The following is a 13838-nucleotide window of genomic DNA, read 5'->3' as shown; positions in this document are numbered from 1 at the left end:
ATCCGTATAAAGAAATAAATAAGAACTTAAGTCTTTCCTTTTATCCTGGCTCTACTAGGAAAAATAAAAGTGAGCAAAACTTCAAAGACTAACAATCTCATTAATGGAATATTATTTTAAAAATTGAATAATGTAGACAATTATTTAACACTTTGAGCTATGGGTCACCTGTACTGGAAACTTAATGTTCATGAACCAAACGATATCAAGCATGGACGCTTTCCCAGGACGGTGTTTTCGCGGTGATCGAAAGTTGTGTTACACATGACAACCGTTCGTGTTGGCTGCATCACTAATAGCACACAGAACATCAGATACAGAAAAGAAGAACATTTTTTAAAGTTTAATCCCCAGAAATGGCAAATAACCAAATTAGTCAAAAAAAAGAAAAAGAAAAAACAAATATGTGCGAATTGAAATTTGTTCCTTAATGAGTGCCACTATTCTGTTACTGAAACTATCTTCTTGTGATGCAAACAATTGTGATAACCCTCCAACAGATTCAAGTTCAAATAAACAGAAGAAAACATAAACCTACTTCATGTAATCAGCTTCAATTTAAAAGGAAGCCTATACCCATTCTGTTAATAAGGCATCTCACCAACAACGATCAATGATGCCTAAAAAGAATCCAGTTTCAAAGAATATGCCTTGGAAAAAATAATAATAATCACTAAAACTTTGTGAGAATTAATGACAAAAAATTTTTTCCCCTAGTCTCAGGAACCTTCTTAAAATGTAACTTTTAGAACCAATTTACATATATACTTATCTGAAGAGAAATGATTAATGCTTAAATGTCTTGCTTATAAACATTTTAAATGGTTAATAACAATAGTAACACTAAAATAATCTTAAAAACTAAAAAAATGCCTACAACCTAAAAAAATGAAAAAAATTAAAGTACATCATTTGCCATGTAACTGCTGATTTTAATCAAATAATTTTTATTAAGATTGCAACTTTCACACATTTTTATCTTAGCAAAAAAAAAAATTCTGTAAAAGTTGACTAAGTGTAGATACATTTAGAACTAGTCATACTGTAGTTGGCTAAGTATTTCTGTTAAGAACTTGGTCAAAATCGTTTTAAAATAGTGTACAAAATCATACTAAGCTGAAATATAATATAATGTAGTAAATTTTCCTGGTTTCAGTGGTAAAAATCCTATTTAAAACAACCATGTATAGAGATCAATCTCTGAACGTTATTATCTGAATATATCTCTAAACATGGATGGAATTCAAGATGAAACTTAAAACTTGCTTTAAATATTAATTATGTCTTATCTACAGGAACAGAATAAAAGGTACATTGTAGTAGCTTTAAGAACTCTGCAGCATCTAAATTTATATTACTTTGCCTAATTTCAAAAAGTTACTTTTATTATTTCAATGTAAATTCTGACAGAATAGATTGTTTAACATGCATAAAGATAAACAAAAGGTAGGTCTTACTGAAGACATTAAATAACAACCTATTTTTGTATGTGTTAGTCACTAAATACTTATTAACACATGTATTTTTGTACACCCACATTGATACTATACTATTTACACTGATATCACACTCACTTTATCTGTTATGTAGACTTTAAAAAAAAAAGGTTTATAAAATCTGAATATCCTTAATAAAACTGGGGTCCTGAGGTGAAAATTCTATGCTTCAGTACCCTAAAATTTATACACCTAAAAAAAAAAAGATGATTTCCAAGTTTAATATTACTTGTCAATTAATAAGCCAAACTATCCATAGAAACAGTATAGAAAAATTACACAAACAAAAAGGGGATTAAATGGGCCAAAAGTTGATCACTTAGTATTAGAAAGTCTCTTTTGGCTTCAAAGTCAGACTATCATTGCCTTTCATGAGAGTAATCTAGAACTCTAAGCTCAATTATACCTGTCTTATTCTATTAAAGGTATTTTAAGAAAAAGTTCCATTGCTCAATTTCTGAAATAAAATCCTATCAAATTTATCCTCTAAATAATATCAGAGTATATAAAAGTATTTAAACAATCAGATTTAGCATTTTCCCCAAACTATATTCCTTAGTAATGGAGAGAAAAATAGTATCTCTCATATTACTTGAGTCCTAACCTCAGAAGCCATTTAGAAACTGGTAACCTCTGAAGAATTTTCAACAAAAAATTCAAGCAAACAGAAAAACACGCACACAAATAAATAATCAATATTTTCTCAAATATCCTTTCCCCACATAGGCAACAAAGTCTTCATAAGACAAGGAAATAAATTGTATAATGAACAATCATAAAATGAAAGACCTTCCCCATACCAATGCACTGTAAGAAACTTGCTTATTTTCCTTGATGATTTTGTATGCCTAGAATTCTAGAGGGACGGATGAAAATTAAAAGCCATCCATTCATTTTTATGAGATAAAGTCTTGGAGTGGGGAGGGAAACTATAAAAATGTTACACTAAGATCAGGAAGTGTTCCTAAGATCCTCATAAGTGTTTTAATGTTAAGTATAAAATGTACCTGATCAATCTATAAACACCAATTAAGACTCACACTAGCTTCTCAACACTATATTTTAATTTACTGCATGAAAAATTTATTCTGTCTTAAGGTTGAGCTGTGTTAATTATCTCCCAATATAATTTGCAACACGTTATGAACCTTAATGGAATACCATTTACAAAGAACTGGAAAACCAGCTCACAAGTTAAAGTGAGAGAGATTTAACAAAACAAAAACAAAAACAAAAACAAAAAAAAAGGGACAAAATAAAGAAAAAGAAATGAAATTAAAGTAAAACAATAAAAAACAGAGACAGGGCGTCCATCTTCTGCGGTTCAGACTCCGATCTCATTTCCCCAATGAAGGTTTCACTTGACGGCAGGTTTAGTGGCATGGCAAACAATGCCTAACTCAGGCAAGTGTAACAGGTCTGCCTTGGCCAGTCTAGTCATCTAATAATGCACAAATATCACATAGAGAAAACATACAAAACCAAATTAATAGTCAAAATCCATCTACCAGAAAATGTGGACATAAAGTTATGACTGATGATTAGGCTGACACCTTTGTTAATGTTTGACCTTATCTTTCGTAAGTGTTAACATTTATAAAAAGAAATCTGAAATGCACGCAACAACAAAAAGAGATCATATTTAGACAAGTATAATGAAAGTATATTTTATTTTGAAATGGCATGTTTTATTAACAATAGTTAATGCTTAGTAAGTATGTACCTGTTACACATCAAACATTACTTTTACAGATTAGGATTTCTCATGTTACTATCTGAACTAAAAAAACAGCAAACTAAAAAACTTTTTAAAAAAATTTTTCTATGATTCCTTTCATTTACATCATGATTATTTCTAGGACATCAAGGAAAGAATGCACTCGGTAATGTGCAGAGCAGACTGCTCGCCACACCACAGCACATCTATTCTTAATAGAATTTCCTCCACTGTAATGCTTTCCTTGGGTTTATTTCAAACCCACTATGCTCTCTTTTTTAGTACAATAATGCATTATTTCTTTCCTGGCAGTGCATGAACAGACTTTTAGCAGCTCAATATGAAATTCTTCGGGTTCCATAAATTCATCTCTGTTGTACTTAATATAACTAATGAAAAATGGTATTTAAAGGTTTTTCTAATATGTTCTGAAATATTTACTTACATATAACTAAATTACTATGAAAGTATGCTTAAATTTTCATGTGTGAAACAGCAAAGCTTTGTCTCTAAATGGTAATATTAAAAATACTTAGAAATTATAAAAAAAAACTGCATTTATTCATCTCTATGAAGTAAAATAAACAGTAAAAGGGATATCTACATGCCCATAACCTTGACCATTTACGACAAGTCAGGGCTTATCTGATACATTAAACATTCTATGGAAATATAGCCAGGTTCCAACAAAGCAACACTGCTAAAAAATTCAATTCAATGGGATCTGACATAATAAAAGACCCTGTGCTGTTGGTGGTTTAATTTTCTGATATTATATTCCAGTTTAGTAAACCTTCTACTTGATTTTTCTTTTATTGAGGTTTCTTGGTATGAAATTTCAATATAAACTATATAGTATTAAACCATTAATCAGCTTCATTCCTAATTCATTTTCCAATTTGGGGCTCACTGTACTTCTATACAACTCCAGATAAAGACATATATAAATAGATTAACTTTAATCAATTTTTATTTCCCTTACACCCAAACATGATGAAGACCCTTTCAAATTTATCTGAAAAAAAGCCAGAATGTCCTATTCTGGGACTTCAAAAATACCAGCCTGGTACTCACTGTATTTGACTAAAATGTTTTTGACTTTCCAGAACAGACATTCTGAAATAAGAATAAAACCCTGAAAATGCAGCAAACTGCTTATATACATTAAATTGTTTTAATATTAACCTGGTTACTATAAGAGGTGTTAAAATTACACATGAAAGCCCATTAAATTGTTTCTTGGGAACTTTAATGTTGTAAAATATGTTATCATCATCCACCAGGAATTATCTACTTGTAAGGGCATTTAAATTTATAATAACCCAATTCTAAAATCCATGTACACATGCCATACTGCTCAAGTTAATTATACACCAAAATTCAACGTAGTCTATTATATATAAATGGTTCTGTAAAAAAGTAAGTTACTAAAAAATATTAGTAATAATTAGCTTTTAAAGCAGTCATAAAAATTTAACAAATACATGTAAGACCCTTGGGTCCTATTCCTATTTATTTCCTTGACGGATGCTTTGAAAAATTGCTTACCATGATTTTTTCTTCAATTACCTCCAAAAAGAACCAATTTAAATAAGTAAATTCCAGTTGCATAGCACACTATACACTGAAGATGAAACAATCATCTCACAGTAAAAATAAAGTTATCTTAAAAGAATACTTGAAGATACTAATTAAGAATATTTTTCCTATAAAGATCACTTAACCTCAATTGTGCAAAATGTATACATTTCTTATTTGTAATATTATTAGTACTATATACACAGGTAGATGTTTACTTTGTACATTTAAAGTCCAAAAAATTTCCCATACCCATTTCTATTTTTTAAATATAAAAAGCTCTCTTCACAATCTGTAAATTTCCTAAAGAAAACTAAAGCAAACAAGAAGCCAAATACTTTATGCAGTTGTAAAATCTTAAACATACATGTGTAATAAATTAACCGCTTTAATTTACCATTAGGTAAAAATTCTTTTCTTCTCCAAATTTCATTCTTGCTTTCTCACACACACACACATCAGAGTATTGTCTGCTTGCTAATTTGTAGGAAGCCAAAAGGCTACAGAAACAGAACAGAAATTAAAATAATAGAAAAAAAATGTGAGATACTAACCTTCTGCACAAGGAACAACTATCAGAGCTCTGTCAATAAAAACCGTGTTAGTTAGATGCTGGGCCACACCAACACTTGATGGGTCACGAAACTTAACATAACATACTTTGGAGGAAAAAGCAAGAGGAGCGTTGCTGCAAGATAAAAACAAAAACAATTGGACTAATAAATATTTGCTTAGTTTTGTCATTTTCACTTAAAATCTTTCTTACATGTTTTCGTACTCTTACCTAATCAAGACTTGGGAAATTTTTGTTGCAAGTGATCATTAAAACACTAAATGGTGGTATGTCTCACCAGAAAGAGGCAATCTAGGCAGACCTATAGCCTTATATATAAAACTTAAAACTCAATCAGTCCTGAATCTCAGTGAAATGTAAAATCAATTGATGCAACCACTGTGTCATCCTAAACAGGCAAAAATCCCTTTATGAAAGCTCCACTTCTTAAAAATTCAAATTTTCTAACCATCCCAACCCCTTTTAAATGTGATTCCCCAGCATTTACATCAATAAAAACATGGTTGGGGTATATAGCTCAGTGGTAGAGAACTTGCCAAGTACAAGTCCCTGGGTTCATCCTCAACACAAAAAGAAAAAGTCATTAAAACTTGATGGTAGTCTTAGAAACAAAAAATTAAATTAAGGTTTTTATGTATATACCAGCTAGTTTCAGGATAGATGGCAATGTGATCTTCTAGACCTCCCCCCAAAAAAATTATAAACAAAATTTTACACATTTTGCTGTTATAGTAAATAGCGTAGACTCTAATCCACTGATTCAATTCCATCTAGGGCAGATCTATAGTACAAAGGAACCAGACACAGCACAAATAAAAGGAATTTTTCCATATATGAATCTATCTTGTTAGATTCTAAAAGTTACTACCCTCGTGGACATTTTGTCAACATATCCATAATTATTTTTCATCAAAATCTACAATTGTCTGTAGCAGGAAAAAAGTACCTAAATATATACCTAATCTATAATATAAATACACACTCATTTGAAAGCTTTTTACACTAAAAAGAAAAGATATCATGTGAAAACATCATTTATAACTGGAATAATAACAGTAATTTACTGTGGGTTACTAAACAGTTCTAATAAGTTAGCCACATCTCTGAACTAGAAAATGGCAAAGTCAAGATTTAAAGTAATCATGTAAGTCCAAATCTCATGAAATCTTAATGATTCAACCAATCAAGAATTTTAAAATTCTGGGGATCTAAAGGTATAGCTCAGTGGTAGAGTCAGAACATACCCAGCATGCACAAGGCCCTGGTTTCAATCACCAGTATACATCTCCCCACAAAAACACCCCATCATTTTCAGTTACTATTTAGTCATTCCACAAATACTAGTCATTTTAAAGTTCAAAAATCTTTCTCTGTAATCCCTCACAAAAAGCAACAAATCCATCTTTAAACAATGTAGAATAACCACACTAATAACGGTTAAATTTACATACATGCTATTAAGCCAAACAAATAAAATGTATTTGCATTTAAAACTATATTTATCATTAACATACTGCTAGAGCTAATTTAGTTTAAAAAAAAAAACTACCTCTTTTCTAATCAACTCAATTTATTTCCTCTGCCTAAGATCATCCAAATCCAGGATTCATACCAATCCTCACCAAAAATCCCCCTTTACCCACTATCTTAGTCAAAGCATTTCATATATTGCCTTAGAGGTAAATATGTCCATATTCATGCTTATCCACCATGTTTATGTTACCAAATCTCCAATTTAAACTTCTTCTGAGCTCTAGACACCCAGATCCAAGGGCTGACAATACATTTTCATCCACCCCTAAGTCATTAAATCCAAATACATTACCCATTCTCTTTTTTTTTACAAAGCCTGCCCTCTGTATTTCATATCTCAATTAAAAATGTCTTCACATTTCTTCCCAAGTCTGTAATTTGGAAGTCACAATTATTAGTGCTATTTACCAAATATTTCCAAAGCTCACTCTGAGTATGTGGTAAATTCCATTTCTCTATTCCTTGAACAAAGGTGTGGCCCTGTAACTTGTTTTGGTCAATTAAACATGCAGAACTAATGTGCCTAACTTGTAAAAGTTTTAAAAGAGCCAACCACTGGTTGGTTCTTTTTCTCTGACACAGTGACTAATTATGTTCAAGAGATAGATGAAGGGTGGATTCATCAGCTTCATCCCACAATGCCCCCAATGAGTACAATTTCAACCCCACCAATTTAGCATAAGAAATAATCTGAGATTTGGTTTGTTTCTAAAACCCTGCCTATCCTGACAAATTGCCCTTGATCTTTTCATCTTCTCATCCAATAAATTCTGCTGAGTCTACCTCCCAACTATTGTCACATTAATTCTTTCATAATTCTCATTACCAAGCCTTAATTCAGCACTTGTCACCTAAATTACTATAATGGTTCCTAACCAACCACACTGCATCCAATTTCAATCCCTTATTGCTGTTTTTCCACAAAAACAACCCTTCTATACCCTAAATTGCATTGTGTCACTCCACAGATTACATTTCCTCAAAGGCACCCTTCTGTTCTCACTTCATCATCTAAGTATATCCAAAACTCCAGGCACAGAAATACCTGTGGTTCTAAGAAAACATCCTAAACATCTGGGTCTTTGTACCTGCTGTTCCATCAAGCTATAATGTCCCAACTTGGCTCAAGTGTCATGTCTTCTGGTAAGTCATCTTAAAATATCTCCTGTCTGTGCTATCAATGCAGCTTCAGCACAGACACATCACAATTTCCTTATTTGAAAACCCTTAGAAGAGCCTATTGGCTTATCTAGCCACAACTGATCAAAAACATCACAAAAGCCCATTTCACTTGCTGACCAACAACCTATAATTTGGGTAGTCAGGCTTGACTAAATGAACTTGAAACACTTAGATCTTCTGTTAGGCTGAAAAGTGACAGCCAGATGATGAAGGAATACAGAATAGATCTGCAAAGAAACTGAGTAGATATACAGAAACATACCTGTCAATAAAGCCTCTTCAGAGAAAGAGGCAATCACCTTGATTGTTGAACTACCTTTCTGGTTCCCAAGCCCTTTTCCCAAGAGGCCTCTCTGTTTTATAGTCATTATCAACTCTCTGTCTGTTCTTAAGGTAGATTGTTGGGTAACACTGTTTCTGTCCTTTGCAACCAAAAAATAAAATCTATGATTACAATGACCTACTAAAAATACCCTAGCAATTGCAACAGGAATACTCTTTTAGTCCTGAAATCTTCACAAACCTGACAAACCATCACTTTAATTTCATTACCTAAACTGAAAAACCTTTTGTGAAAGAATGAAAACCAAATTACCATCATTGAAAATTAAAAACACACTGCCAACTACCCCTAGTTGAAACCCACTTCATTTTAAATATCCAAAGAAACAGGAAATCTGAGGCTGATTTGCACAACTACTACACGTGAAGACATGACACCAAGATCTGAGAAACCTAGGAATTGGTTAAAAATATTTTGTCTATTATTTTGTTCTAAAAACCATTATTAAGCATGAAAGTGCTTTAAGCATTTTCTTAATCTTCACCTCCAGCTACCTCTTTGAAATACAGTAAAGCCCAACTTACGTTGTTTTGTAAAAATGTAAATACCTAAGATTTTCAAGAGAGGCAGTAACACTTTATCTTAAATATAATACTAATATATGATAGTGGCAAGCCTCCACAGAGATGACAAATCTCAGCAAGCAAATGTGTATGTATTTATAAATCAGCATGTTTCCAAACCTTGTATTTAGATCTTTCTCTCTAATGTATCTAAAACCAATAAATTCACTTTTTCTTTTTTTCTGTGCTGGGCAATCAAGCCCAGGGCCTCATAACGTGCTAGATAAGCGTCCTACCATTGAGCCACATCTCCAGTCCCTAGATTTACTTAAACAGGATTGTCATTTTTAGTTTTGACAGTTTTAATTATAAAAGCAGGTTACATAATTCAACTAGCCTAAACATACGACTCCACGGGAAGTAGCAATACCCAAAATTAGTAGGGCTTGAACATTAGTTTTCTCTTCTTTCATTCAACATGATGATGGCACATTTTCAAAAGCCAAGACTGTATATATCCTACATTTTACATCAATGTACACTGGACATTAGTATCATCCTTTAGAGAAAATATAGAAAAGAATATAATAAACATGGGCAAAATTGAGTTTTATGCATGGAAATATTAATTGATGCATCATTTTATCATAGGGCTTCTCCACAGGGCTCCAATGATACTTTAGACAGCACAATTTCTCCTTATAGAAGGCTTTCTTGTGAACTACTGACACTGCCAGTAAGACCACTAATAATCACTGCTAACAATCAAAAACACCACTAAATGATGCAGCTAAAAGATACCAATATATTTCATGATAGAATTTCCAAACACATATTAGTCTTTAAAAATTACTATAAACAAAGTACGGGGATATGAAAAATGTTATTACAGCTGAAGTGAAAAAAGTTTATAGAACTGTATCAATCCTTTGATAATACATTATAATAAACACATATTAAAAGACTGGAGGGTAATATATGCAAATAGAGGGGTTGTGATGGATGGTAGGATCATCATTTTTCTATATTTTCAACAAAATAGTTATACTGATAATATTAATTTTTTAACTAAATAAGCTTAAATAAGTAGTTGATAGATTTTACCTTTCATTCTTGGAACTTCTGAAGACCAGAGAAGTGAAGGAAACCAGCAAGCAAAAAAAACAACACAGGTAAAATCTCCAGTGTCAGAAATCAGGACAGGATTACCCTTTGGGGGTTAGTCACTTGAAGAAGGGCACAGGGGACCTGCTAGGGGCTTACACTCCTGATTGTACGCTAGTTACCTGGGCATGTTTACTCTGTGACACTTCATCAAGCTGTACAATCACAATCTGTTCATTTCTCTGTCTGCACATTACACCTCAATAAAAAGTTTGCTGAAAAAACAAAAATGCCTTACGTGTATAAATAGTTTTAATAAGCTATGAAATTCACTTACTGTGCAAAAATTAATAGTAACTGGATATTTAACCACCTGACAGCACACACAAAATGACAAGTTACAAATAAATGTAATATTTATAATAAACACTTATAAAAATTTCATTATTTAAACATTTAAATGAAATTGAATCACTGGCTTATGCCAAAAGAACTAAATTTTAAAATCCAAGTTTTCATTTTAGCAACTAAAATCATATGTTTTATGTGTATGTATGGTGCTGTGGACTGAAACAACAACTACACACATAATACACAAGCAATCTACCACTGAGCTATGTCCCCAGTCCCATGAAATTTTAGTAAAAAAAAAACATTTTCACATACAACACAAAACCAAATTTATTTCCAATTTCAAAACAAACAAATGTCTACTCAGGTTCCAAAGATAAAATTTTTAAAATAGTGTTTTTAGGATGGTACAAAACAATTCTGTATCTTCAATACAACTACTACTGCTGCACTTTTGTCCAGTCCAGGACAAATTTGCAAAAACATCTTTAATATAAAAACTAGGTAATAACTTCATGATGAAACAGAAAACCTGTTAATAAAGCGTGTCTCTACTGTAACAAAACAAAAATGAGAAGAATGAGGGATTTCATATTGCACTTACAGAAAAACTAAGGAATCACTTGATTTAGATGTATTTTCTTGGCATGAGTGGTTTATGTTCCTGGGATTGAACCCGGGGCACTCTACCACTAACTACATCCCCAGTAGTTTTTATTTTTATTTGTTTATTAACTTATTTTGAGACAGAGTCTTACTAATTTGCCCAGGCTGGCTGAGAACTTGGGATATTTAACCATCTGACAGCACCAAAAAAAAAAAAAAAAAGACAAGTTACAAATAAAAATGTTTATATAAACACAAAAATTTCATTATTAAAATGAAATTGAATTACTGGCTTATGCCAAAAGAACTAAATTTTAAAACCTGAGTTTTCAATAGGCCTGGCTTATATGTATTATATTTATGCTACAATTTTACCAATAGTTTGTGACACACTAACTCTATTGTAAAGCAACATCTTTGACTTTTAAACTCCAAGTAATGACATTCATTTTTTTTAAATGCCGTTACTAGTACCAGATAGTAACTGGAGTGTATAACCACTCTAACCCTGGTTTCAATCATATAAATTGTATTAGGCTGGCCATGCTCTGTGATATATTTTCTCTACCTATGAGATACCTCAAGGTTAACTCCCAGGGTTTCATGTTTAGACTATTTTAATGATTGACTCCAATTCTTCCAGGATACAGCACTCCTCCAAACACTTCTCAATTATGAAACACTGAGTGCTTAAGAGATGGCTGAAAGCATCTGCAAAAGTTAAATCATATATTCAAAGCTATACTGCCATAGCTAATCAATCAAAATTCATGTGTGTGCACATACACATTAGTCTAGTCAAAAATATATTACTTGAATGAAGAAACAACTTCTATAAACTCAAATTATGGCCTGTTCCACAAGACAGAATGGAAATATAACGAAGTGTTAATGTCATGAAGGATTTTTTAAAAGGTGAGGGAAGAGCAGCCTGTTCTAGTAACTAAGTGCCATAGCTGTTCTCTGATGATACACTAGATCAAAAAAGGAAGGGGGAAAAAGCAGTATTAGAACGGAAAAATTTTAATAATCAACTGTAGCAAAAAATTAGGAAGTACACTTGAAAGGAACATGGGAGTTGACCGTATTATTTCAACTTTTCTGCATGCACGAAACATTTCAAAACAAAAAACAAAACGTATGCATCATTATGAAATAAGCCAAATTAAATGCAAATTCTTTAAAGGAAAGAAATCTTGGGCAATTACTTCCTCTTCCTTCAAAGGAGTTTGATATAACGAACAAAAACCTGTGGTTCTTAATAAGACCTACCTCTAAAAAAAAAAAAAAAATGTTCATGCATGCAAGAAGGTAAGGAGCCTGCAAACCCCGTACAACTTACAAAGTTTTCCGATTAGATAATATTGTAGAAGGGAAATTTACCCTTCAAATACACTACTTGGGAAATGGCTGCGGCCTGTGAATGCGAGTCAAAATCCAGACTTTTAAAAGTATATATACACTAGAGATAATCCTCCACCGATTTACACGTTTTTGAAAAGTCTGTGATACAGTGTAACCATCCAGCAGGAAATTTTAATCTATAACCAAAAGATCGAATAGACACTATCTTTAATAACACGGCTGGGCTGAGTTAGATAAACCAAAAAGATGCTAAGTTTCTGAGTTCGCCTTTCGTAAAGAAAAAAAAACAAAAACAAAAACCAGAATTTCGTCTTGTCATCAGCCACAGGCTTCTTAATCTGCACTAACAGCCTGGCACCAAGATCTAAAGAACTGGGCAGCTGCTCAGACACCGGCTCCTCGATTTTCATAGTGCAAAAACGTTATCAGGCGTTTGCCATGAGGGCTATTCCGGGCCCACCTGCGGCCATCTTAAATAGGGGAGAGAAAAAAAGGATGGGGCATTGAATTCAAAGACCAGGCAGATAACACAAGTTCCGGAGGCATGGGAAAGGAAACTACTGCAAATCCTTTGTAAGGTCTTGATACGGAGGCTAAGCCTCAAAACCTGACTAACAAGGACAGCTGCAACGTGGGGCAGCGGGGCCCGGTGCCCTAATCAAATATGGGCACCAAGGTAAGCCCAGGCGATCACGTGACGGCGCCGCGCGCCCGCGCTCTCCCCCACGCCTAGGTTCCCGAGGTCTCTATGGCGCCGCGCCCCTCCCCCAACCGAGCTCCTGCACTTACTCCGGAGGGTAGAGCCGCAGCTCCTCGATTTCTCCTAGGAAGGAAAAAAGCGTCCGCATCTGCTCGCTAGTCACCGCCGACGATAGATTCGTCACCTGAATTACCGCCGTAGGGGTAAGGCCGAAGCCTAAGCCCAAACCGAAGCCTGCGCCGCTGTTCATCCCGATCCCGCTGCCACTGCCTTCCCGCTCCCCAACGTCTACGACGCGTCAGCGACGGAGCCGGGAAAGCTGAGGACGCGCGGCCGCGAGCGCGCTCCCGCTGGTGAATTCACGACGCCGGGCAGGTCTAGCCGACCATTTCACAACTCCCCTGCTCCCGGGGCTGCGCGCGCCAGCCGGAAGCGTCGCCCCGGCAACCCGGCGGGTCTCCGGAGACTGCGCCCTCCGGCCCCTGGGGTCTCTTGCGCGCTAGGTGCTGCTTTTCTCTCCGCCAGGATTTTGATTGGTGTTTGGGAGGCTTTTGTTTGCTTATTTTTTTCCCTAAAACTCGATCCAGTTCTGGTGCTCCTGTGGGCGTGGAAGACCCAGATCTTTCCAGTCTTTAGGTCTGACTGGGAAATCAAGCGGCCTGGCCTGCTGATGCCACAGGGGTATCATCGACAAATTCAGGCCCAAACTGCACCGCAGCATTCAGTACAGGAGACTCCCCCCCCCCCCGCCCCGCCCGTCAACTGTCTTTAAAAAAAAAGAGACAG

At 34.3% G+C, this 13838-nt stretch overlaps 1 protein-coding gene across 4 annotated transcripts in view; it reads right to left on the bottom strand.

Moving 5' to 3' along the window:
• The window catches only part of Srek1 (splicing regulatory glutamic acid and lysine rich protein 1), a 36806-nt gene extending 23237 nt beyond the window's left edge, over positions 1–13569 (bottom strand). The window contains exons 1-2 of one of the 4 annotated variants that reach the window (XM_077800351.1): positions 13142–13569; positions 5346–5479 (exon numbers count right to left, since the gene is read on the bottom strand). In XM_077800351.1, coding sequence (XP_077656477.1) covers positions 5346–5479; positions 13142–13302 — 295 coding nt within the window. In that variant the 5' untranslated portion in view covers positions 13303–13569. Of the gene's footprint in view, positions 1–168; positions 2938–5345; positions 5480–13141 lie in introns of those variants that run through there. The other 3 variants (XM_026390817.2, XM_026390819.2, XM_026390818.2) reach the window with 3 other exon arrangements.
• Between the last annotated feature and the right edge of the window lie 269 nt (positions 13570–13838).

The sequence above is a fragment of the Urocitellus parryii genome, chromosome 1, assembly GCF_045843805.1.
Source record: "Urocitellus parryii isolate mUroPar1 chromosome 1, mUroPar1.hap1, whole genome shotgun sequence".
In the NCBI taxonomy this organism is placed as follows: Eukaryota; Metazoa; Chordata; class Mammalia; order Rodentia; family Sciuridae; genus Urocitellus; species Urocitellus parryii.
Note: the sequence above shows the minus strand (reverse complement) of the source record. Positions and strands in the feature narration are given on the sequence as shown.